At 37.7% G+C, this 27,408-nt stretch overlaps 1 protein-coding gene across 2 annotated transcripts; it reads right to left on the bottom strand.

The window, feature by feature from the left end:
* Window positions 1–6,113: 6,113 nt before the first annotated feature.
* On the bottom strand, window positions 6,114–27,194 carry EEF1E1 (eukaryotic translation elongation factor 1 epsilon 1). Of its 2 annotated transcripts, none has more exons than XM_019745422.2 (4): window positions 27,040–27,194; window positions 23,981–24,181; window positions 17,541–17,636; window positions 6,114–6,567 (listed from the first exon to the last, which is right to left on the bottom strand). In XM_019745422.2, exons 1-4 carry the CDS (start codon window positions 27,124–27,126, stop codon window positions 6,520–6,522), a joined length of 432 nt encoding a protein of 143 aa, XP_019600981.2. In that variant the 5' UTR covers window positions 27,127–27,194; the 3' UTR covers window positions 6,114–6,519. The 2 variants fall into 2 exon arrangements, with proteins under 2 accessions (XP_019600981.2, XP_019600980.1); XM_019745421.2 differs by lacking the exon at window positions 6,114–6,567 and adding an exon at window positions 7,848–8,483.
* Between the last annotated feature and the right edge of the window lie 214 nt (window positions 27,195–27,408).

Raw genomic sequence — 27,408 nt, 5'->3', positions numbered from 1 at the left:
TTTAGCCCTTTAATTGTACTGCTCTGTACACCACTGAGCTGTGTTGTTTGCTGGGATGGTCAGATCCAGTACATGCCTCTGTTTCTTTCTCCACTTTTCCAGAAAGCTTGACACTGCAGCTCAGTGAGGAGAGAGTGAGAGAAGGGCTGTTGTGCCCGTACCTTCAGCTGGGGGTGGGGCTGCTCTGAGTTTTTCCTTGGAATCTCAGAGTTTTGAGGCTAAAAGTTCTTGTGTTATCTCGTTTCTGGATTGATAAGACTTTTCTGTATATTTGTACATGAAATTTTGAGATAATTGCATATTCTCACACAGTTGTAAAACAGAATACAGAGAGATTCCTAGTATACTTTGCCCAGTTTCCCTCCAATGGTAACATTTTGTAAATGTCAATATCACAATCAGGATATTGACACTGATAAAATCCACCAACCTTATTCAGATTTCTCCAGTTTTACTTGTATTCATTGTGTGTGTGTGTGTGTATTTAGTTCTGTACAATTTTTTCACATGTAGGTTTATGTGTTCATCATCAGAGTCAAGATATTGAACAATTTCAAAAACCATAAAGATGCCCCATGGTAGCTTTTTGTAACCATACCCACCTTCCTCTCTGCCCTTGCCCCAACACTATTGTATCCGTCATTTCCAAAATGTCATTTCAAAAATATTACATAAATGGAATCACACACTAAATACTTCTGTGGTTTACGATCAGCTGTTCTCACTTTCATAGTGCTCTATACAAGGTCATTTTCAGAAACTCTTCAATGTCAGACACTTTAAAACCATGGATTTGAGAAGGGGTTTTTCCATTATTGTGCTTTGTGTTAAGACATCTAAAAATAAAATAATGTTAATTTAGTAGAAGTTCTGACTTTAGGGTAAATTATTTGCTAATTCCATATTGAATCTTATGAAAATTAGAAAATGAATATTTAATTACATGCATGTTGAGAACAAAATCTGAAATTCATTCCTTAGTATAAGCCCATCAAGGAGAAGCATAACTGAGAGGGGACTCCGAAATTCACTTTGTTTTTTTAATCAAATTCATTTCATGAGATTTTCTCCACAACACTTTCTATTGGCATTACTGTTTATCTCTTTTTGTTGAACCTATTTTTGAAGTGAGTTAAAAAATTAAAAATGGAAGAAAATATGAAAGCAAACGAGGGGAAAAGATTAGCATGTCTATGGAGTAAGATAGTCAATATCACTGCACATGAACTCATGAAGTTTTAGAAATGCCACTGGCACCCTGGGCCTGAGCGGTCGCGTGGTGTGCGGCGGCAGGCTGTGTGTTGGCATCAGCTATCTTCCAATGTTACGGTCCTGTACTGAACCTTCCTGTACTGAGTGCTGCTTGTTCCCCCTAGAGAGTCTTCTCTAATGGGGAACAAGCAGCACTCAGTACAGCATTCAGCCACACCACTTGGAGAACACGGAGGGCTTTACTGCGAGAGCTACTATGGAGAGAAACTGCTCCTGTGACAGGGCCAACCAGTGAGAGTGCAGACTTGGCCACCACTCTGGTCATAGCTTCAGAAAATTTGACTCAGTTGTGCAAAAAACCAAACACAAGTTTTTGGATAAATGTAGCTGCTCTATGCCTGTCCCCTAAACTTCAGACAGTTGTAGTACAGTGCTTCTCTGAGGTGTCTGCACCAGACCTCTTGACTCAGAACCTCAAATTGTGGCCGGCAACCTGAGTTTGGAGAAGCCCCGGGGATTACTGCATGGGCTAAAGTCTAGTACCCAAAGTCGGTTACCCATTCCTCAAACTTCTGACAATGATAGTTAACTCTAGAGTTCTTTCATTTAAGTGATAGGGCTTGAGTCAAGTGCTGAAAAGTCAAGAACTGCAAAGCTCCTGCAAAGGCCAACCAAAGGGTTAAAAGGTCCTTTAAGATAAGGAGAGGTGTGTGTGTGTGTGTGTGTGTGTGTGAGAGAGAGAGAGAGAGAGAGAGAGAGAGAGAGAGAGAGAGAGAGGCAGAAAGTCAGGAAAAATGGGGCAATGGAGGAAGGATAACCTATTATTACATGAAGAGGCTAATTCATGAACTGCACCAAAGAAACTTTGGAATTTGTAATCAAATGGCTGGATGTCTGCGGTCTTGGTCAAAGCAAGCCTATAGCCTTATTGTTTGGAGCTATACCTTGTCAAATTATTTGTGTGGCTACTGTATTTCAGGCTTAACTTGGACAGACAGGCCTGCCAGGCACAAATTTCTCAAGCAGATGATGTTAGGGAGGACAAAAATTATCCACTGCTGGACTGTGAGAACAGATGACACCCAGCAGGAATGACAAGCCAAGTCTGCAAGATCCATAATACAGTTGGCGAGCCTTTGGGGCCCAGTCTCTTTGAAGTGGGAGAGACAGCAAGAATGAGCCATCAGATCAACTCACCAGGCTGGAAAGGATGCAAAGCTTTCATTCTCCCCACAAAGGAAGTTTAAAAGATGAAAATATTCCTGAAAGAACTGTGGAAAGCCTTGAGATATTATAGTGAAAATGGCCAACATCTCAAATTCTCCTGACTTCTGGTCTACCTTTCTTTGGCCTCTCTCATAAGTGAAAGATGAGTTTTGCTAGATTAGATAGCAGTTGGAATTAGTTTTATTCACCAGTAGTATGGGGAATAAAGGCAGAGCCTGCAGGAATGTGTGCTCCTTCAACAAGTAATCATTATTGCAAAATCAAATTCCCCATCTCGTCTCTGATATGCCTGTATGTAACCCTAGAGCTGGGCTTCACAGTGTTGTAAATCCAGCATACAGAGCATGGAGCAGTGGGATAGAGACCCCCTTGTGTATCTAAAATCTCTGCCCAGCAAGAGAGATATATGATGGTAACTTTCTCCCCACTGCTTTTGCAATAAAATTCACCCAGAGCTCCAGGAAGAGTTAGGCATGTAATTCAGCTTCAATAAATCAAAGACTAAAATTAAGGTGGCCAGATATGTAGCAGCCTGCTCAGGTGTATGGAGAATTTGAAATTTAGTGCCCTGGTAATGGGTAGGAGCGGATTATCTAATTATGGAGAGAAAGAAGAAATATTGCTCTCTGGGGTAAAAAGCTAAATGCTCTAATCCATTAAACCACCGCATCTCTGCCAAAGCTAGATTAATATTAAAGTTCGTGTAACATCTAACTTTTAAAAAAGGAATGAAATCCAATGTTAAAAAAGAAAAACATAAATGAAAAAGCTATATTTCACAATTCTAATTTGGCTACTTATCAATTATATAATTACAATTTTAACACAATTTACAACTCTAAATTTACCACTCAATAAACAAATCAGTTGTGTTAATCTTTTGGTGTGATGTACATAAGTACTAGTTTTATTCTTTCCTCACAGTATCTGCTTAAATTTTTAAGAACCCATCTTGAAGCCCTGCTGGAAGGACTTTTAGCCGGGCTCTCGCATAATGTACTGGCTGTGGGTGACCTTCCCACTCATTCCGTTCTTCCTTCTGCTGTAGGAAACCTAACGTGCCTGTACTGACTGGTTAACTATGGCCTCAGGTATGACTGGGTGGAGCCAATGGAGGACCTGTGTTTAACGGAGTAGAAGTAAGAATGCTCACTGATCTGTTATAAACCTCGGTGCAATAATCTTATTGCTGAATCTGCAAGGAGATGGGGTAGAGCTTCTCTGGGAAGTCAGGTCATGGATGGATGACTGTCATTCTTGACGTCACATCACTTTTTCTACCGTACTGTGACAGCAGCTAATAGAGCTTTACCATCACAAAATTCCACAGAATACTTCATGACATCTTGCAAGCTTTGGGTGTAACTGTGCCTGAAGACCAATGGCCTTTTGATACGGCCTGCTCTAGTATTATTTTTGTTTTAAAACCAGTATTTAAATAATGAAAAATTCATGGATCCTTATTTGAAATTTTTTATGTTCTTGAAAGTTGCATGTGTAACAGGGAGATAGGGCCAAGTACCTAGTCAGGGCAGTCTAATCAATCCCAGTGCATAATATGATGAAGATTAGGTCCTCTAACTCCGAAATTGTGCAGTTCCCATTCACTCCAGCCACGGTCTAATTGAGACATTGGTTAGCGTGTGGGTTAGTCTGCTTCCTCCCTAGCTCCTAAATTACCAAGAGATAAGGTGTTGTTGTCAAGTGTCTGGTATACAGCCCAAACATAGGCGGCACTCAGTAAATGGCATCTGATAACTTTTATTTACTTTCAAAGAATGTCGAGTGGCTGGCAGTCAGCCAAAGAATGCTTTCCATGCCATTTCAGAAATTTGTTCACACCATTGGGTTGTCGTAAATTCTAAGGACGTAACTGTGTTATTCTCAGGGCCTAGCAGTGTCTGATACATAGTAGGTGCTAAATAAATATTTGAAGGATGAATGAATGATCAGTGCTTCTGGAAATTACAGAAAATAGTTGGAAAAGGAAATTCACTTTTTAGAAGGACTAGCATGGACCAAGATAGGCCCGTTTTTTTTTTTTAAGGAGTCTCATTGATCTTTTAGAAAAAAATAAAAATAGTATGTTCCGTTTTTTCAACAGCTTGAAAGATATGAGGACCAGAGATTTTTAAACTGGTAATTTGATGGCTTCATGTTTTACCAAAAATCACCAGATGCTCTGCCAAGTATCTTATCTCAGATGGGCTCACACTGAGCAGATGCCTCAGGGATGGCAGGTGGGAAAAAAACCTTAAGAATTAGTTTTTAAGAATTTGACTTTAAAAACTGACCCTTTACTGATCACTTTCTGTGTGCTAGGCACTGAGCTAGGTAATGTTTATACATTCTTATCGCAAATTAAAAAACAATGAGACCAGTAGTCTTTAACTCTATTTCATAAGAGAAATTTCACGTGCAGCGACAGACCCAAGGTCTCATAATTAATACATGGTGAGGCTGATGCATTTTACTCCACTCTTTTTTTGAAAGACTGCTTTTGTGTGGTAATTCACATAACACGAAATTTACCTATTTAACTTGTGCAGGTCAGTGGGTTTTAATATATACAGAGTTGGTAACCATCTCTTTTATTCTTGAAGTTCTATACACATTTGTTTTATTCAATGTCTAGAGCAGACGTTTTCTAAGGCAGGTGAAAACGACTTTCACAAACTGATTAAGCAGAACTTGACTGACATGCCAGTAAAGAGGCTTACAGGTGAAGTCTGAGCCAGACACTGAGTCCCAGTTTCTTGATACTGGTTGTGTGAGCTGGGGCAAGTCCCCTGACCTCTCTGTGCTTCACTTTCATTACCTGCTAACAGGATAACAATTAAAGCAGTGAATGCATGTAAAGCACTTAGAATGCTGAGATACTGAGAACAGGACACATATACAGGCTCATAACTGTTAGCTACGATTGTTGTTATTGAAAGTGCACTTACAGATCCTCCTGCTAACTCTGAATATTGCAGGATCCTGAAAAGCTTCATGAATCATGAAAATTGTGGTCAGTGAAAAGTGTTTCTTTTATTCTAATTCTCTGCAAATTGATGAGCCAGGGAATGTCAACAGTTTACTAATAAAATTAGTTTATAAGCTGACTTTTTTAGCGGCCAGAAGGTCTTTTCCCCATTTAAATACTACTTGCGGTGACTGAGCCAGCTAGCTGCCTCCCTGCGTAGTATCCCTTTCTGCCTTCTTCCTCATTGACAGAGCACAGGTTTTATCCTGGATGGCAGTGTGCAGGGTAAAGGACTGTTTCTGGCCTTCATCCCAGCTGGGATGCCTAAGGGATGTAAACACATATTACTGAATAGGAATTCAAGAAAGGTCCTGCAAGTGGACTGACTCAGTCTGTTTGCCCTTCCTCTCTTTCTCTGGTCTTGATCATGGACTTGATGTCTGGAGCTCTGATAGCCATCGTGGACCATAAACTGAACTTGAGAAAGAAAACTCCTTGTTCCATATGGAAAAGCAGCAAGATGGGAGCTGGATGCACAGTACCAACCATGGACTATCTTCTTTTACATGACAGAAAAACAACCTACTTTAATGTTATTTGGGTTTCCTGCTCTATACAGCAGTACCTAACTGCAATTCACACTTATACTTTTCTTGGCCAGCTTATAATGGACGTAAAAGAATACGACATTCTTTCAAGAAACACATACTTAATATCTGCTGCTGTGTGCCAGTCATTGTTTTGAGGGCTGGATATGAAAGGGAAAAGATAATTTCTGCTCTCACAGAATTAACAGTTTGGTAGAAGAGACATATATTCAAAAATAGTACAATGCCATCAGTGCCAGAAACGGGGTAGGGGGAGATGGGTTGGCCAGGACAGACTTGACTTTCAGGAGAACATGACGAAGTTGAATACTGAAGAGGTTATCAAGTGAAAAGGGCATTTCAGGCGGAGAAGTACCTGATAGAAATGATCCATGATGCACCATGATGCACAGCAGCATTTCTACATGGAAGTGAACTGTTTTGATTAGATACTGAGAACAGGATCTAACCGTTGCCTGAAGGAGCCAGTCTCTGTATTTCTGCCGTCCCCTCATACTGTAAGATCTAAGGTGGTGGTGGGAAGTAGGAGCACATAGTAGCACCAGGTAGTATCTGTTGAAGCAATGTTGTGCACTTGATAAAAGAACTGACTAGCAGATGGAAGGATTCAGAGGTAAAGACTCAGAAGGTACAAGTGGGAAGAGGGACACTTGGCAAAGAAGAGGTGTCCTTCCACCCTTCCCTCACAGCTGACCTAAACTGAAAGAAAAGAATGAAATGATTGGGATGGGAAGGCCGGGGAGCCCATCTCTTAGGTACCCTGTATGTCCTACTTGCCTCCTCTTGCAGTCCAGGGGGAGAAGAGACTAGTATGAGGCAAGGGCTAATTTGTAGCTGTGAAATACAATGTGGGGTGCTTATAACAGACCCACAAGGGCACGAAAAGTCATAAACTGGGCCTGACTCTAGAGCACACATACTAACCAAGAGTAACTTGAATCCTTTAGTCTCTGAACATGCAAATACAAGTTTACAGTTTCTAATTTAAAGGCCATTTTATAAAATTAAAAATGCTCCCAATGGCATTGAATTATGAAATCCAATCCCGTAAAAACTGTCTTGACATACAATATACTTACACATCTGGCGTAGTAAATCTCTTGACTCAGTAACATGAAGGACAAAACTGAGGGGCTCTTACAGAGAAAACTACTGAAAGCTGTCGGCTATGTTAGGCTTTTTCACGTACATTCTCTCCTTTAATCCTCATAACTTAGAACTATCTTTAGTTTTACATTTTATTTTTATAGGTTAAGAAAATACAGTTAACTGATTTGCTTAAGGTCATACAGCTAGTAAGTGATAAAAGCAGGACTCAACCAAAGGGCTATCTATTTCCCAAGTCTCTGCTCTTTCCACTTGACCTCTGAATCGTATACTAGTACTTAGATTAAGCATCAGCACCAAAAAATTAAATAGAGTTATAACAGTAAAGTAGTTGAAAACTCTATTTTTCTTATTATTTGGAAATATAAGCTCTTTAGCTCTCAGTAGTTGATTGCTTATTTACTCAGACAGTAAGAGTTATAAATTGTAGAGAATTGTTAATCAAGTGCCTTTGTTCTTTACATAGTGCTTCAACAGCAGTCTTTCTATGAGAGTTGGCTTTTAACTTAGAAAAGTCTAGTCCTTATCAAGTCTAAAATTAGTGGGCTAGCAGGAATTTCCCATCTTTTTTTCAGCTACTGCATATTCCAATTAACCCAACAACAACAAAAAAACCATTAACTCAAGAGAATGTATCTTATTCTAGTTCACTTTAGGGCAGTTCAATAGTTAGCTTCACCTCAATGAATACTGACTACAGGAAAGAAAGAAACAAACAAAAAAGATTGTTTCAACCACATTTACTGGTTTACATAAATATTTGAAAACAAATCCATCTGTCTTCCCTTTCGGTATCCTTGGCACATTATGATCTTAATAAACTACTATAAATATCTGTAATGGGGAAATGAATTTTAAAATATGAAAGAACGGTTAATACATAGCCAAATGGGTTAACCATTAAAAGGACTTTTTTATTTTATTTTAAGTTAGGCCATTGATTTGCAACTTTTATTAAAATAACTTTCATCTATAAAACAAGGTAATTTATAACTGGATGATTTTATCTCAAGTTTTGACAGCAGTTGAATTTTTACATTAAAAATTGCAAAATTTCAACTAAAGAACAAAACATTCAGACACAAGCTTATACTTAAAAACTTCTATCAACTTCAGCAAATAGAGAATGGCTGCTTATCAATTTACGTTAGTCCTCTGGTCCAGAGTATACTTTCCAGTTAAAATATTTTAAATCGCTCTTCTGTGCGGCATGGGTACTTCTAGTGGGAATTAGTATAGAGTCTGTTCTTGATGAAGACAACACTAGCCAGCTGCTGCCTGACGCCTGGGTAATGCTGAATGTGACAAAACCAGCGAGAGACATTAAGGTATTTCTCCTTTTCTTGAACTGTCAGGTCAACCTAAGTAGAGATTAAAAACACACACAACACAGACATTACATAAGCACAACTATTAATATCATCTGAGTAGGAGATAGAAATGGGGAAAAAAATACTTCCCAAAGCCAACATATTCAGATACGAGTGAAAAATCTCAGCCACTTGGAAGAGCTATCCATTTGTTTAATGCTTTTATGTTCAATTCAAAACCAGATGTCCTATCTAGGAATATCTCAAGTTTTTTTAAAAAAAGCCAATTTTACATTAACCCCCGGATCTGGAGGCCCAAAGAGTTTGTTTTTACCCTATTAGAAAGGAAAATAGGAGAAAGGAAGAGAATAGCTTCCAAAAGACTAAGACATGGTTCTTTCTCCAATATTTTTTTAGCAAACCTAAAAAAGGAAAGGTTTATTGACATCTAACATACTGAACTAGGGAATACTATATAAACATATATGTGTACATCCATAGATAGACAGCTGGTGTGTGTATGTATGTGTGTGTATATATATATATATGGACTACTGCTTCCTTTCTATGAAACTCTGGGGAAAGACTTTACTCAAGAAGACAATGACCCATTTAATTTTAAGTGATTGTTCTTAATGTGAGAAGGAAGGCTATTTCCAGTGGCAGATGCCTCAGATGAACAAACAGACCTTCTAAATTCTGTTTGCAACAAAGCTGAACTCTGTCTTCAGTGGAGGTAGCAGTTCACAGAATTTACTAACAAGTTACAAGAATACCCAGAGATTTGGTTAGAGAAAGATGCAATAAAAACAGTTGTGCCAATCATTTCACTGGGCTCAAAATCCAAAATAGGAGACTTACAGACTTTTCTCTAAGATGAATCTTGGACTGGAATCATGGGAGAGTTGTCAAGTAAAGAGAAAGCCAGTAGGGCAGTAACTCACAGCTGTGACCCATGTAAGAGTAGTATAGTTCCTTCTCCTGGTGTTAATTCAACATTTATTTAACAGATATTGCAACTCTCCATAAAACTGACAGGAATGTTTACACAAAGAAAAACACCTCAGTCACCTTCCTGCGTTCAAACCCATTAGCAGAAACCCATTAGCAATTTGCTGGTTGGAAGGCACTTTTAGTGGGATGTCTTGTGTCTGCTCAGAATTTAGCACATCTATCCTGGGGCCTACAGGCAAATAAATACTCTGCTAAGTTACTGGGTCAACAAAGCCGAAGGACAAATCACTCTACATGCAGTGATTATTACAGAATACAAAATAATATTAATAAAATGAAAAGGTAGACACATACCATGTTTCCCCGAAAATAAGACCTAGCCAGGACAATCTGCCCTAATGTGTCTTTTTGAGCAAAAATTAATAAAAGACCCCATATTATATTATATTATACTATATTATACCTTGTTTTATAGTATATTATATAAAACCCGGTCTTATATCATAGTAAAATAAGACTGGGTCTAATATTAATTTTTGCTCCAAAAGATGCATTAGAGCTGATGGTCTGGCTAGGTCTTATGTTTGGGGAAACACGGTAGTATTTTCTCAATAAATGTCTACGTGAACTCACATTTCCATTTTCCATTTACTAGGAGGCAATTTAAAAAGAAAAAACTGATACAAGTTATCCTGCCTCTTTTGCCTTTATTACATCAGGATACTATTTTATTAATATCTGATCTTTTAAAATCATCTTTGGTGGTCTCAAATGTCTACCTCTGTTGGCCCAGTTTACTTAATTTATTGGCAGTGAGTCTCACTGCTTCTGTTAACATAGAAATTTAAGTTTCAGGTTTAAGTCCCACATAGGAGTACGAGCTGCTACAGCATATTATAAAAATATACCTATTTTGTTTAATGGGGTGTAAAGTTGTGTCTACTTATCAGACATATGTTACTATAACCGTTTTTATCTACAATACAGTTAGTCCCTGGCATGGAGATAAAAAATTAACACATTTGTTATAAAAAAGTCCTCAAGAATGTCTATTTCATGGTTTCCCAGGTAAAGAATTACATTATTTCTAACTGTCTGGTATGCTGACACACAGCAACCGCTGTGGAATAAACTAAGTATCAGTCTGTATTTCAAAAGGTAAAACACATTTTGTAAAAGAGCTCTTTTTTGGTTCTTTTTCTAAATCTTTACCATATGTGAACTTCATCACTGATTTCAAAAAAAAATATAAGATTTTTTAAAAAAGTTCAACCAGTAGTAAACATAGCTGCAAATCTAACAGGAAACGGGGGTGAGTTCTCTTAAATAAATACATAAAATTTAAAATCAACTAAGGCAAACATCTTTACTGATAGTAAAGCAAACAGAAAAACAACTTTTACTCCAACTTAATTTCATGTCAGCGGCTGAAATACATGATCATTCAAATCTGACCACTTTACTGCAATTTAGTCTCTTCCAGAACTCCTTTCAAAAAGTCTCCACTCAGCCATTTTGTGAGATGTTTTTCAGAATGAATTAAAATGCACTGAGAAGAAAGCATTTCCAAACAATAAAGTGCTAATGCTTATTTGATCTATGTTCAAGTTGCTCACTCAGATTTTGAAACAGGGTAAAAATGGCAATGAATGTTTACTAATTACATTTTAGAACAGTTTGCTATTACAGAGGAATAGCATACGCTGCTACCAGGCCTATTATTTAAAATAATAACAAAATACCACACACAGAAAAATTAATATTCTCCAACTTAAACATTTCACATCTAGAGTCTCTAATGTAAAGATTATAACAGACCCACAGTACAAAATAATTTTTGTTCCAAGACCTTCTAAAGATTTGTCTGATAGTTCCCAATTTATTCTAATAATTTTTAACTAGATCTGTTGAGAATATAAATTTGTTAGTTTCCCCTCAGAAACTGTTGCTAGAAATACACAGAGCTTTTCCAAAACTATCAAGTTACCACTTAACCTCCTTTTAGTTTAAACTTTGGAGCTTGCCCCTTGAGTCTGAGAAAACTATGGCTGACCTTGATTTATTACCCCTACTACTTTTTTGGTAGACATTGTATTTCTGAACTTAACTATAAACAAACAAACAACAGATTTTCTCCCCACCAAATTTATTTTAGAACTTTTTGGATGGGATCCCCATCAACTATTTCACTTATAACATTGGTTTTCCATCATCCCTTTCTGGTCCATTAGTTTGCTCTTCCCCCCCACACCCCGCCCCTTTTTACAACAGGAAACACAATGCAATTGTTCTGGCTGCCACTTCCTGCTTCATATTGGTCTATAAGCCAGTGTGTCTACAGTCATGCTTGGCTCCTTCCACTTCATCATTCCTTTCTATTTCTACTGGCACTCTATAACTAGTTTGAACTTTAAAGCCAAACAGATAATATTCTTAGTCACTAATTTTCCATGAAGACATATGAGAAACACTTGAAGGGACCCATTCCAGATCAGGGTACAATGCTGGTCTGCCACCTTTCCAACTGGCACCATGCTGCCCTTGGGATGCTTTATGGCCGGCGACCTGGGTTGCTCTGAAGCTATTTCTTTTCCTTTCTTTCTAAAAGAACAGCATGCCTCCATTGGTGCTCTGAACTTCAAAACAAAGGGATTTCAGTTGATAACAATCTTATACTCAAGCAGCACATAACGTCACAAAGGATTTTAATAATCTTGAGTAACAGTCTGTTCATAGGGACTGCTATCGACTAGTGAAATCACTCTAAGAAAGCAATGAGTCACCAGTGTGATAATAAACAGCCACACTAACTGGCAGTTAAACAAAGGAAGAACAACGTAATATTCCTCAAAGGGAATTAAGATAGACCAGGTCTTATAACTAGAGTAACTCAGCCACAACTAAAACTGGGCTCACACTGAAGCAAAATAGTGGGATTATTTGATGACTTGAAGGTTCCCTGACTGCTGTTTTGTACACTGCACTGATTACATACTAAGTATTTAATAACATGAGCAAATCACTGAAGGAATGAGAGCAAAAATAAATATGCTGCCAAAGCAAACAAAGCACGAGAAACCGTCTGATGAATATGAGCAGGTAGCAAGTCTGAACTTCATATCTCCTCTGCCTGAATTTCATACCCAGTAATCATTTTTTTCTCATCTGGATATATTTACACCTAACAACAGGGATGTCATTTAACACCACAGTGCAATTCTATCACAGTAAGGTTTTAGTCCGAGGCCTGTTCCTTGAGAAGGTGTTTATTTCTCCAATGTACTCTGCCTGCTCTTGGACCAGGGTGGGAGACATGCCTTGGTTATGAACTCATTTTATGAACCCCAAAGGATGGTTAACAGTGACTTACGTATTTTCCACTCAATTATATTTTGAAAAAGATAAGCTTAAACCCTAATCATAATATCCTAGTCACTACATATAAAGAAAGATATATATTCCAAAATAGGAACTATAAATAGGTACAGATCATTAAATATTGTCACGTAACCCTAGTTTTAACATGCAGTGTTGAATGAAATATTCTTAACCTGCCTGAAAACCAAATACCCTGGAAGGCACCTACACTCATAATTAAACATCTTTGTAGCTGGTGCTATAAATATTTTGCATCATGGAATTATGACCTTCTTAAATCAGCTGGCAAAGAAATTCCACACAAGCTCCCTCCTTCTCAGAATATTGCCTGTCCTTACTGCATGACACGCATAAGCCAGAAGAGAGAAAAATGTAAATGCACACGTGGTTTGCAAGAGTTGCACTTCATTATCATCTTAAAAAAAAAAAATTAGGCGGGAGAAATGCTTTCCTTCTTAATGGCAGTCTGACACTAGACGAAGCCAGGCCTCACGAAGGTCCTGACAGGCCTTCATGAGTCTGCTGACAGGCATCACACAGGACTCCAGAGGACACGTCTCTAACATTAAGTAATGCTGCATTTAAATATATTTTTTAAATGTCACCAAGTGTGTTGTGGTTTTTAGGTATCATTTTTGTTCCCCTCTATAGGTAGCAATGCTCTTAGCAACACATTCTCATTCAAATCAAGCTACGTACTCCCCCAGCTGAAAGACTCCTGGGTGGGTGCGCCACCAGGAGAAAGTTAGATGCCCTAGTAGCAAACCTTCTTTACCTTGGAGGCTTTCTGCATTTCTAAATGAGGTAAGTTGTGCTACGCTACCATTCTAAGCTCAAAAAGCTATGAAAATATTTTGAATATAGAATAGAATAAAAAAGAGACTGGTATGATCAAAGTATTTCAGCTCTACTTAAACCGTCTTCACATTTAAATAAGATTACTTTAGATTTAATTATATTGACGTATAAAGAGAAAGGGATTGATATGATCCTTTCTTAAATCTTATTTTGCTAAAAATTGAGTTTTATTCCTTTTAAGTATGGGGAACATTCGTCCCACTTTATTCCTGATGTATCAGTGTAATTATTAATATCCTTTCTTTCACTGACAAAACTGTTGTTTTGGATGATGTCATATGGTCATCCTACTTACAAGCATTATTTATAGTCTAACTTATCATAGCTTTCTAAAACAATAAAAATTCCCTTCGCTAGCCAAAGCCATTTGTGGGGACAGAGTCCCAAAGAGCAGTTTCCAGGCTCTTAGCCTTGCGTGGGGGGTGCTGGCTCGGGTGGTGGTTGGCCATTGGCTGTAGCCGGTTGGCCAATTGGCTACTGATATACCTGCTGTGACTGCACTGGTTGCTTGGCTGGTTGGCAGGCAGGGAAGTGGACGGCGGATTGCGGAATGTGTGGATCCTACTTCGTGTGTCTCGCCCAGCCACAAGTGAGAATATAGTGATATGACTCCCCTATCTATGGCCCCATGGGTGTTCCTTTTTGGCCTCACCATATCCTGCGTTCTTATGTGGGGAGCAGGAGCTGAGACCCTGCATGACACACTGCATGACACCATTCAAATTGAACAGATATTTTTCTGACAATTTCACGATTCTACATTCTACTTTTCTCCATTTGCCTCTTTAATTGATCCCATATTTGACCAGAAATTAGCACTAGATGTCATTTTTTTCTTATTCACTAATTGTTTTCATGTAAAACAGTCTTATCTCTTCAATGAAATCAAAAGTAACTTGAAAATAGAGTTTTATACATCTTTTATGTCCCCCAAGTACAGTATAATGGGCACATATAGTAAACTCGAAGTAAACTTGTAATAATAGTACCATGCTGAATTATGGGTCATCCTAGGCCATAACAATAATGTTATAGAATTTAGCACAATCACTTAGGGATCTTAGAGAAATAATGCTTAATAAGGGATAGAAATCCAAATTAAGGAATTAGAGATTGAGTGGGGAACGAAGAACAACTATCATACATTACAACGGCATTTTTGATTACAAAGGGTTCCCCACATTATGACACGAGTCAGAAGACTGAGTTTGTCTTGGTCCTTCCAAAACCTGAGCTCTGTGTCTTTGCTTAAAGTACTTGATGTTCTTAAGCATTAGTTTCCTTCTCTGTAATAGGACAATACCACTAGTCTTAACCTCCTCCAGAGTTATGAAGTACAATGAGAAAGTACACATAAAACTCTGGAAAACATAAGAAATATGTGAATTGTATTGTTCAGTGTGCATGGACAGGAGGGCAGAGTATATTCATGTGTCAGGAATCATGTCAGACAGTGGTGTTACAATCTCTGACTCAAGCAGTTTATAATTTAAAAGAGAAAATTTTCAAGAAGAGTTACAGTGCAAAACAAAACAAGCCACAACTGAGGTGGTGTATTGAGGTACAAGAAACAATGGAGTAAAGAGCATATGAATATGCTTTAGGAGCCTGAGAAGGCTTCACCCGGAAATTGGTGCCGGAACTGAGTGATACTTGAAGAAATACAAATTAATTTGGAGGGGAAGATAAGGGCTGGGCCAAGGAGCAAAGAGGAGAACAGTGTAAGGACACTGAGCAGAAAGAGCGAAGGCTGAGGAGACTCCAGGGCGTACGTCATGGATGAGAGAGAGGCGTGCGGGAGAATGATGGAGATGAGGCAGGGGCACATGAAGAAGGGTCTTCCACCCCAGGGACTGAGGAGCTACTTAATTATTTTGAGAAATAAACAGATACATTCAGGAGAAAAACTGCTCAGTGGCAATAAAGATGGACTGAAAGAGATGAGACTGATGGGAGGAGGCCACTGTAATAGCAGACAAAAGATAATGAATTCTGGAAGTAGGCAGTGTCATCCAGGACCACAGGAAGAGACACATGTGTGAGGATCCATGAGGTGGAAACGGCAAGACGTGACTGACTGGATGCATGAGGTGAAGAATACAGAAAAATGTATGAGTTCTTTTTTTCCACAGGGAGAACACAGGTGTTGGTGAAACAGGGCCCAGTTGGCACCCCCATAGTAGAGGCACGTGCCTTTCCTAGACCTACCTATAGCTTAACAATCGATCATCCCCCTGCGGCTTGAGGTGGGAATGTCCACTGTCCCTCCCAGTTCCCAGTTTTAGAAAATTACCTTGAAATTTAAGATTAATACCCTTAGGCTTACTGACCACAATCTCAAAGGTCTAGCATTCTTTCCAGGCTACTTCCATTGTTCCTGGGTTGCTGACCACCACAATACGTTGTCAGAGGGAATGCTCCATGCAGATCCCTGGAACCATCAGGAATGCCCAGATTTTCCCTTAAAAACCCCAAGCCAGTCTGAGAATGTTCAAGCAGTTTTTGGAGGTGTATCCCTCCTGCCTCCTCTGACCACCGGTGCTCTAGTAACAAACCCTTATTCTATGACCCAACTACTGTGTTGGTCTATTGGCTGAGCAGCGCAAGGCAGCATGAGCCCTGGACTTGTCTGGCCTCTGGTTTCATTGGCAGGAAGTTTTAGGTAGATACCTAAGCAAATACAAACTCTAACCCAATTTGGGTTAGAGTTTCCAGACCTGCTTTTGCCACTCATTGGGGTGGTCTCACAGAGGACATCTGATCTCTACGCTTCGGTTACTTCATCTGTAAAATGGGGATAATTGTACCCATCTCACAAGGCTGTTATAAACATTAAATTAGGTAACATTTATAAAGTGTATAGAACAGTGCCTAGGGAACATAGTGAGTGTCATACAATTGTAAATAAATTTAAGATGGGAAACTATTTAAAGTAAAGAGGATGACCGGACAGAGGGAAAAATTTTAAGATATGAGAAAGGATATGACATTTGGGACAAGATCCAGAAAGGGGGCAGGAAGTGGAGGAGGAGTTGAGGTAAGAGGCCAGATGAACAGATTAGCCTAGGAGAAAAACACGGTGATGCTTTGTGAAGCCAGAAGCAGGAGACAAGATGGATAAGGACGCGCATGTACGAAGAGGTGGAAGATGAGGGTATTTAAACCATGGCCTCCATTTTTAAGCTGAATAAGGGAGGAAAACTCTTTAATAAGGACTGAAGATAAAGGTGGTGGTTGAAGGGTGGGGCTTGAGGAATGTCCTAACTGTCTGAAATTGGATAGTATAAATTCACAGTGGTACTAATCTGTAGTTTTGTAATTTCTCCAACTGAGCTCTCAGCCTGGATATAAGATTGAAGGCATTTATTTGGACTGAACAACAGTTGGGGATTTATAGGGAAAGAGTGGTGAATGCACAATAGAACAAAGAAACTGAAAATGCTATCATAAGAGGGTGTAGTCAAAGTTACACAAAAGGGGATCTGGGATGGATGGGGAAGAAAGTATACAAGTTAGGAAAAAGGAAGGAATCCAGTTACCTCAGATAAGGATGGCTTTAGGGAGTAAGAGATTAAGCTCTAAGGGTAAGAGGTCACACAGAAGATGGGGTACATGTAGAGGTGGAGTGAAATGGTGACCGCGGGGTCCAGGTGATGACAACCATTAAGCCATAGGGTGGCAAGAGAGGTAACTGCAAAGAACAGCAGAAGCAAGAACAGGACTCAAGCAAATCAAGGAACAAGAAGCTAATATGCTTCATGGATACATGGAAGGAATGTATACGTAAGGTACCTTGTATAAAAATTATTCCTTTCATTTTTATTTGCTAAATTGAAAATTGACTTAAATTGAAATTAAGACAAAAAAATCATCATCTGAACATTACAGAAAAAATCTAATAACTACTCAAATACTCACTATAAAACGATGAAGTCCATAGTATAATAAGATATCTGCTAAGGTGAAGTTATATCCTGTAAGGTAGACTTTATCTTCAAGATATGAATTAAGATCCTAGAAAAAACAAATAAGATATTTAAAAAACAGTAATAATGAAGTTAATTACCGTATCATTTGACTTAAAATATTTAGAATACTGACATTTAACAAATTTAATCTTTGACATTAATAGATTCAGATTCATTCAAAATCACAAATCATACCAATCATCTCATTTTTAAATAAGGTAAATATTGTTAGTCTTATTTTATTTTAAAGAAATAATAAAACATTAGAAATGCTATTCAAAGTGATCATTTCAGACTTTCAACTTTTATCTTTGGAGGAACATTTTGTAAATCATGACAGTAGATAGGAGGTCTGACAATTAAGTTTGTGAACTAGTTGCAACGATGTTGCTAACCTTTTTTTGGTATCAGAGGGATTATTCATTATGAATTTGTACCAACTGGACAAACAGTTAACCAAGTTTATTATTTGGAAGTGCTGGAAAGGCTGCGTGAAAAAGTTAGACGAAAACGACCTGAATTTTTCATCAATAATTCATGGCTCTTGCATCACGACAATGCACCAGCTCACACAGCACTGTCTGTGAGGGAGTTTTTAGCCAGTAAACAACTGTGTTGGAACACCCTCCCTACTCACCTGATCTGGCCCCCAATGACTTCTTTCTTTACCCGAAGAGAAAGGAAATATTAAAAGGAAGACATTTTGATGACATTCGGGACATCAAAGGTAATGCGACAGCTCTGAAGGTCATTCCAGAAAGAGAGTTCCAAAATTGCTTTGAAGGGTGGACTAGGTGCTGGCATCGGTGCATAGCTTCCCAAGGGGAGTGCTTCAAAGGTGACCATAGTAATATTCAGCAATGAGGTATGTAGCACTTTTTCTAGGAGGAGTTCGCAAACTTAATTGTCAGACCTCGTATACTTTTTCCATTAAAATATAGAAAGCTCCTCAACAATTTCTATCTCTTAAGAGAATTATAACTTACTGGTGTGTTGCATTTTTTATATATGTATACTTAAATATTTTAATTGCAGTAGAATATATGTAACATAAAATTTACCATCTTAAACTATTTTAAGTGTATAATTCTGGAAGTGTTAAAGGTATTCACACTATTGTACAACCAATCTTCAGATTTTTCATCTTGCAAAATTAAAACCCTATACCTACTAAACAACTCCCCATTTCCCCCACTCCAGGCCCCGGCAACTGCCATTCTGCTATTTCCATGAATCTGACTACTTTAGATACTGCATGTAAGTGGAATCATAGAGTATTTGTCTTTTTGTAACTAGCTTATTCCACTTAGCATAATATCCTCAAGGTTTATCCATGTTGTAGCATGTGTCAGAATTTCCTTCCTTTTTAAGGCTGAATAATATTCCATTGTACATATGTACAGACCACATTTTATCCATTCATCCGTCAATGGACACTTGAGTTGTTTCCATCTCCCAGTTGTTGTGAATAATATTGCTATGAATATGGCTGTACCAATATCTGTTTGAGACCCAGTCTGAATACTTTTGGATATATATCAAAAATGGAATTATTGGATCTTCTGGTAATTCTTTTTAAACTTTTGAAGAATCATCATACTGTTTTTCATAGCAGCTATACTCTTTTACATTCTGACCAACAATGCACAAGGTTTCTAATTTCTGAAAACCCTTGCCAACTTTTGTTATTTTCTGTTTTTTTGGTATAGCCATCCTGATGGATGTGAGGTGAGATACCTCATTGTAGTTTTGATTTACATTTCCGTAATGATTAGTAATGTTGAGTGTGTTTTCATATGCTTGTTAGTTTTATATGATATTCTCTAGAGGAATGTCTACTCAAGCCCTTTGTTCATTTTTTAAATTGGTTTCTTAGTGTTTTTGTCGTTGAGTTTTAGGAGTTCTTTATATATTCTGGAGATTAACCTTTTATCACATATATGATTTGCAAATGTTTTCTCCCATTCCATGGGCTGCCTCTTCACTCTGCTGCTTGAGTCTGTTGATGAACAGCAGTTTTAAATTTTTATGTAGAACAAAATTTCTATTTTTACTTTTGTTATCTGTGATTTTGATATCATACCCAAGAAATCATTGTCAAAGCAAATGATGTATTGTTTTTCCCTATGTTTTCTTCTAAGAGTTTTATAGTTTTAGGTACTTACGTTTAGGACTTTGAGTTATTTTTTTTATTAAGTCAGAATCATGTTAGTATGAATTGGGTGCTTTAGAGTTAATTTTTATATATCATGTAAGCTAAGAGTCCAACTTCATTCTTCTGCAATTGGATATCTACTTTTTCCATACCCTAAAAACTCGTTTTAAACACCATTTAAATCTACAGAAAGCTCTCTGTCATGTGTTCTCCAGACAATTACCATTAATTTTTAAATATACTTAAATATTAATTTAAGTATATATGAAAAAGACTTCATTTGAAATCATTAAAAAAAACTAATAAGCACTGAGCTCCCTAAACAGCCAGTAGGTACTTTTGAAGGAAAAAAATGTTTAAAGTACATGTTAAAAAATGACATAAAAATATTAAAAGGTCCTAATCTAAATTTGAAGTATTGTCTGACAGACCAGAATGAATAAATCAATTAGTTTCCTGAGAAAAGAAAAAAAAAAGCCCAGATTAAAAATATTATATGAATACTTTTGATTCCTCTCAAAATCAACATTTAATTTAACAACAGGAATTTGTGTTGAATTACATTCAAATTAAGTAAGACAAAAGATTCATATAACTTTTAGAGAAAGATTTATAAATAGGTTATAGGAAGTACAACAGATATTCTCACAGGCCCCTCTAAAGACTAGTTATAAAACACTGCCCAGTAGTCAATAGCATTTATTCTGGAAAAATTCCTTAAACTAGAGAGAGAACATTTTGTTTTCTCAAATTACTCTCCAAATGCCTGGTACACAGGAGTTCAGTAACCAGTAAATGTTCACTGAATTGAATTTAATCTCTTTTAAGTTGCCCACATTTTAAGACAGTAATTTTCAAAATGGTATATAAATACGAATGCGGACTACTAGTACTGGTATAGATGAGGGCACAAAAGAATGTGGCATAAGTGAGACAAATTCAGAAGAATCAAAATAAAATTTGGGTAGGAAGGGTAAAATATGTATATTGGTGTACTAGGAGTTATCATTTAAATTTCTGCAATAATTTGTTGAATGAAGATCGTTTCTCTTCAAATGTTTTCAAATGAAACAACTTTGATAAAGTATAAGAATAAAAAAATATGTTCATTTAATTTTAAGAACCATTTTAAAGTTTTGAAATAATTTATCACTGTTTGGCATAGAGTATATATTCTTCAAGTAGAATCTATATTTTAGTTATACAAACTCTTAAGGTTACAGTCTTATAACCAAACAAAAAACTATGATTAGGTAATATTTTTTCTCATTAGTAATACTAATTTCTGATGGTCATTTCCTGTTTTTTTTAAACAAGTCTTTCTGATGCGATTGCGAAACTTTAACAAATATTTCCCCCTAGAGTTCCACCTGATTTTTGTTTTTCTTCGTAACTAATAATTTGGAAAAGCAATATAACAAACAACTACATTCCTCCATCTAGATTAAACAAATGTTAGCATTTTGCAATGCCTGCTTTTTAAAAGTACATATTACTTTACTTGAGAGCCATTTAAACTTAGAATCATTGTTTTAGCACTGAAATGGAACTTTGTAGAATAAAGAATTAAACCCTTTGTAGAATAAAGAATTAAACCCTTTCACAAAATCCTAACAGCAAGAGTTTTAAAAATAAGTAATAAAATGGTAAGTAGCCCAGTCTGAATGGGCAAAGAATACGTATCAGCAAATTTTTTAAACAATGAAAGTAGTCCTAAGAATTATGGGAAAAATGCCATAGCGTTAATAATTTTCCGAAGAAAAACACAAAGTAAACAAATCACTTTTTGGTTCATTTGTTTTGGTAATGAAATTGGGGTGGTGAAGGAACAAAAGGGTAACACCCACGTCAGCAAGGGTTTTGTGTTAGAAGCCACTCTATATACCACCAAACTATAATAATACACTTTTCTGGAGGGCATAAGAGCAACATAGCCTCAAAAGTGTACATAATTTTAGCCCAGCAATTTCCCCTGTAGGCATTTAGCCTAAGGAAACAAAAGGGAATATGCTAAAATATTTAGCAATAATCTAAGAGTAACTACATGGGGATAGACTATTTATGTTCTGGTACAACTATATGATGAAATACTAGCAAGTTATCAAAAAGATAATATAACAAAGGAACAAGATAAACAAATAAAGAAACAAAAACTCATAGACACAGACAACAGTTTAGTGGTTAACAGAGGGTAAGGGGGAGGGAGGATGGTGGAAGAGGGTAAAGGGGGTCAAATATATGGTGATGGAAGGAGAACTGACTCTGGGTGATGAACACACAATGGGATTTATAGATGATGTAATACAGAATTGTACACTTGAAACCTATGTAGTTTTGTTGACCACTGTCACCCCAATAAACCCAATAAATTTTAATTAAAAAAAGACAGTATAAGTGAATATTTATGGCCATGAAAAGATGTTCACAAGACATTGTCAGTGAACAAAGTAAAACAGTGTTCAATAACTGCCCATTTTAAAAATTAAACACACACACCTATATCTGGAAAGAAAAAGCATGGAAACACAAAAGGGGTTCAATAAATATTTGATGACTGAACATAAGTATTATTAACAGGTCTCTTGATGGTGGAGCTACAAGTGTTTGAAATTTCTTTTATTTGCTTATTTATATTTCCTAAATTTGTCTAATATTTATTGCCTTTAAAATAAAAACGCTATCATAAAACAGCAAAAATTAAAGTGAAACAGAAAACAACCCTTTCTCATCAGTGCTCAGATGGCCAAAAATCACATTGCAGTCCATTATCCATACATTGTCTACCCGACTGGTATGAGTTCTATAAAGGCAGCGACTATGTCTAATGGGTCACTGTATCACTAGCTCCTAGAACTGTATCTGACACATTGTTGTAGGTACAGATGAGCGAATGACAGAGCAAGGACCACAGCCCAAATCACCCAGCTCTTCATACATTTCAAAAATGGTAATACTTCCAGTCAGACTGTCCTTATTGAAATTTCAGATATTTACCTATTCCAGATACAACGTTTTGGTGCAATTACTTTTATGCTTCCTAATACCATATCTATGAATGTAACTTTTGAACTTATAAACCCAATTAAATGAAATCTTGTTCCTAGCTTTCAGAATTAAGTACTTTATTACTATCCTTTCTTTCGGTAAACTGTATGAGATAGTTACATTTATTTTTTACTTGCCTGAACTCTCACATTCACTTAGAGAGAAGACATGCTTGCTTCCCTCTGGAAATGCAGCTGAGCATAGCAGGGGGCAGAAGGGAGGGTCAGTATGAATATTAAGAATGAATAGTCAGCATGACAGACCTATAAAGGAACAAGCCCTGAGATTTATTTTCTACCAGTTCTCTTGATGAAATCTATCAAGAATATAGTTTAAACCATTTTCCCTGGAGTGATAAATGAAAAACTTTCACTATTATAAGATCTTCTTACACAACTTATATTACCAATTTATATGATAATGGGAATAAAATTAGGAAACAGAAAGGGTTCCTATCATGATATATGATTGTCTAGATGATCTCTAAGGTTCCTTTAAATTTTAAGCTTTTACAAAATTTACAAAAATTTTTGCTTTATTTTTATAAAAATAACAAAAATAATTTTATTTGGGATGTTTTTCATTCTTGGTGACTCTAAAGCCATGTTAAGTTTGTATTTTATAACAATAGATTCTTTTATTCCAATTTTATTTCTTTGGAAAGAAAATACATATCCTAAAGCAATAAGTCTAAAGGGAGGGAAATGTGGACTTTCTCAGATCAATCTGACAGTTTTTTTTAAATCACAATCTACACTGATTCTGATTACCTCTTATTAATATCTCTGAGAAAGTACTTTATTGCTCAGGGAATCAGGACTGCAGAGTGGGAGAATAAATATTAAGCTATCACTTAAAAAAAGGGTCATACACAGCTGTAATTATTGACTATGATGAGTATTATGAAGGAAAAGCACAGGGTGCTGTGTTATGAAGGAAAAGCATACAGAACTAGGAACGGCATCTGTTTGAGAGAGTAATCAAGGACCAATCTGAGGAAGGAGTATCAGAGCTGAGATCTGAAGGGGGAGGGTTGGCAGAGTCTGCTCCAGGCAAAGGTATCAACAGGTACAAAGTAACCTGAGGCAAAAGGAAACAAGGCCAGTAATTTCAGCTATTGAATCTCAGGGAAGAGAGAGCCCTGTATCAATAGTTCATGCATTTCAGCCTATAAAGAGAAGTCACCATACCTTCAACAGAATGCGGATATCATCTTTATTGGTGTGTCCATCTACTCGAGTTACTCTGTATTCTAACCACTGTTGAACTATTGCTTTTTCTTCTGCAGTGCTTCCAAGCAAATATTCTTTGTTGGCTTGCTTGACTAGATGAGCTGCTATAGTCGTCAATCCTATTAGATTTGGACCATTGTTTGTTTGAAGAACTGGAATCTTGAGAAGAAAAAAAGTAATTTTTTTTCCGAGTAAATTATAAAGACAAATACCATCGCGACTTAAGTTCTAAGTAATCACTAAATCCCTGAACTGTTTTTTCCAACCTCTAAGATTTTACTCTAAATTACTAAATCACATACTAAATTACATAAATGAAAGTCAGGAAACTACCAGTTATATAATTTACATTTGATAATAGATGCTTGATGATGAAAATGGTCATAACATTGTAGAAATCAGCATAATGTTTCTTTATAATTTATAAAAAGAGAAAATGAAAATCCTAATAATAATGCAGTCAAGTTTACCCATACCCTACACTAGCAAGGAGAACATGCTTAAATAAACCCAACTTCTGTAATAACAGAAACAAGAAAGTTACAGCTAACAGATTTCATGATGATATAGTTGAGACCACTAAATGGAACCTAGGCTGGTTTTAGTGGTAGGTGACCTAATAGTATTAGCTATCTCGTTAACGAGGTGTAGACAGTGATGGTGACTTGTTGCCACGGACTGCATAGTCATCAACTTTGCAGTCATTTCAGTCAATATTTTGTATTTTTAAAAATATTCCAAAATATAAATGGGGCTACTGATAATAAAGTCTGGGCTTCAGGTAATCACCTGAAAAATAATCCTACTTTTTATGTTTCCCCTATTATAATGGCAATACAAAGGGCCAGATCAGAAGAAATTGCTAATTAATTTAAATGTTCTTGATGTGTAACTAAATGAAACATTGAGAAATTTAAAAGAAAATGGAAACCACCATCCAACAGGGAGACTGACCGTTATAAATAACAGCTATACAATCTAAATGACCTATGCCAACCAAAAAAGAATATATCCTTGGGAAGACTGCTGTTCTTTTTAGCCATGAAAGAGTATCGTATACTTGTCTAGTGATTTACAGGTTTCAGGGTACTTTCATACTCACATCTAGGTCAACAGGACTCTGAAGTATATGGGGGAGATTAACATTTTATGGCTTGAGTCCAAGGTTACCTCCTGCAAGTTAAAGCAAGTAACTGTTAGGTTGGTGCAAAAGTAATTGCGGTTTAAAAGGTTAAAAACAACTGCAAAAACCACAATTACTTTTGCACCAACCTAATAATTCTTCTCCCTAGTGAAATTATAGCTGTCATTAATAGAGGAATATTTATGGTGCATTATCTGCTTACAAGTAAATCTTTTATGAAAGAATGAAACCAAGCAAACCACCATGGACACTTTTCTGAAAAGAGTGACAGCTCCTCAAGGACAACTTCAGGCAGGTCCTTCAGGAGGTGTTCCAGAAGTCAATGTCATCATAGGAGATGACAGCTCCGTGTGTGTCATTGTCCCTGAAGACCTTCCAGTGGGACAAGGTGTGGAGGTGGAGACAGTGATATTGATAATCTTGACCCTGTGTAGGCCTGGGCTCGTGTGTGTGTCTTAGTTTTTAACAAAAAAGTTTAAAAAGTAAAAAATATAAAAACTTTTAAAAATTGAAAAAATCTTATAGAACAATAAGGGAAAAATATTTTTTGTACAGCTGCACAATGTGTTTGTTTTTATAAAAGTCAAAACGTTTTTTAAAAGTTTAAAGTTTTAAAAGTTTACAGTACGCTATGGTTAATTTAGCATTGAAGACAAAATTTTTAAATAAATTTAGTGTAACCTAAGTGTGCAGTGTTTATAAGGTGTACCGCAGTGTGCAGGCATGTCCTGGCCTTCACACTCACTCCCCACTCACTCACTGACTCACCCAGAGCAACTTCCAGTCCTGTAGGCTCCACTCATGGTAAGTGCCCTGCACAGGTGTACCATTTTTTGCCTTTTATACCACATTTTTACCGGGCCTTTCCTATATTTAGAGACAAATACCATTGTGTTACAATTGCCTACAGTATTCAGTACACTAACAATACTGTATAGGCTTGTAGCCTAGGAGCAACAGGGTGTCTGTACCCTGTAGCTTAGGTGTGTGGTAGGCTATGCCATCGAGGTTTACGTAAGTGCACTCTGTTCTCACAAAGACAAAACTGCCTAACCATGCATTTTCCAGAAGGTATCCACATCACTAAGCAACACATCACTGTACAGCCGCAGCTGTCTTCCTACAATCATTCTCTTCCTCTCATATATTTCCTCCACCACAAACAAGGATCTTTATAAAACACAAAAGTCTTTGAGAAATCTGGGTCCTTATACCAGTCAATCCCATACAATTTAACTTTACCTCTGCACGTTGCACACTGAATTGGTATCACAGGGCCCCAGAAAAGCCTTCCCTGAATCTCCCAGATCGGGCTAAGATCCACTGTGTACTTTAAACCGTCTGCTTCAATACAGCACTTTTCAGCATTGTAATGAAAATAGCTGCAATGTCTGTCCACCCAGCTAAAAAAGCAAGATTCCAGAGGGGAGGAAGCGTACCAGTCTTTTTAACTATGACCGCTGTATTCCTCAGGCCCAACCCAGTACTACCTGGCATTCTGTCAGCTCTCTGGAGTAGTTGGCTAATACCGAATGAAAGGTACTGTTTATAATTAACTGCTGTCATTGAATTCAAACGCGGGGCCTCCAGGTTGGTCTATCTATGGGCTCTTTGAGAACATCCTCGCTTTCCCAGAATAGAATGACGGGAATTTACCAGAAGGAAAAGTTCAGGCCGAGCCCGACGGCAGCAGGTTCGCCCTCCTCTTTCCCAGAGCCAGGGCTGCACGAAGAGACCCAGGGGCACTAGCCCGCCGCGCGGCGCAGACACGTGGGGAGATGAAGGGCCGCACTCTCACTCCGTCAGTCCTACCTGGGCTCAGCAGGCCCCACTCCCCCCACCCTTTTCCCTCCACGCCGCCTCCGCTCCTTACCTGGCGCTCGCCCTGAGTGTTGTATTTATTCCCTTTATTCAGCCCCAGGGACTTCTCCAGCAACGTCAACTCTGCGACTGCCGCCATCTTGCGGCCTCACCTCCCCGCAGAGGCGGAACCGAGACAGCAAAGATCTCCTGCATTGGCGGAGAGGGACGTAACCACTCCCACAAACGCCTCCACCTATTGGCTGAACGGAGAGGGGCGTGGAACGCGCGCCGCGCGCAGGAGGCGGGGCCAAGGGAAGGGAGAGGAAGGGGCGTAAAGTGAGGCAGGTGGAAAGGAGATGGGGAACGTCATCCCTCCTGGAACTCTTGAGGGCTTACTGGCAGAGCCGGGCTTGGTTGCTGCGGTAGGCCGAATCTGCCA

The sequence above is a fragment of the Rhinolophus sinicus genome, linkage group LG06 (assembly GCF_036562045.2).
Source record: "Rhinolophus sinicus isolate RSC01 linkage group LG06, ASM3656204v1, whole genome shotgun sequence".
Lineage (NCBI taxonomy): Eukaryota > Metazoa > Chordata > Mammalia > Chiroptera > Rhinolophidae > Rhinolophus > Rhinolophus sinicus.
This window is presented reverse-complemented; position numbering and strand designations above follow the sequence as displayed.

Excerpts from the sequence above, each read along its gene's own strand:
- EEF1E1 (XM_019745421.2), bottom strand. The coding sequence starts at position 27,126 with ATGGCGGCAGTCGCAGAGTTGACGTTGCTGGAGAAGTCCCTGGGGCTG. Across the intron at positions 24,182-27,039 it reads ACACTCAGGGCGAGCGCCAG|ATTCCAGTTCTTCAAACAAA; the intron begins GTAAGGAGCGGA and ends TTTCTTCTCAAG. Across the intron at positions 8,484-17,540 it reads ATGGACTTCATCGTTTTATA|GTTGACCTGACAGTTCAAGA; the intron begins GTGAGTATTTGA and ends ATCTCTACTTAG.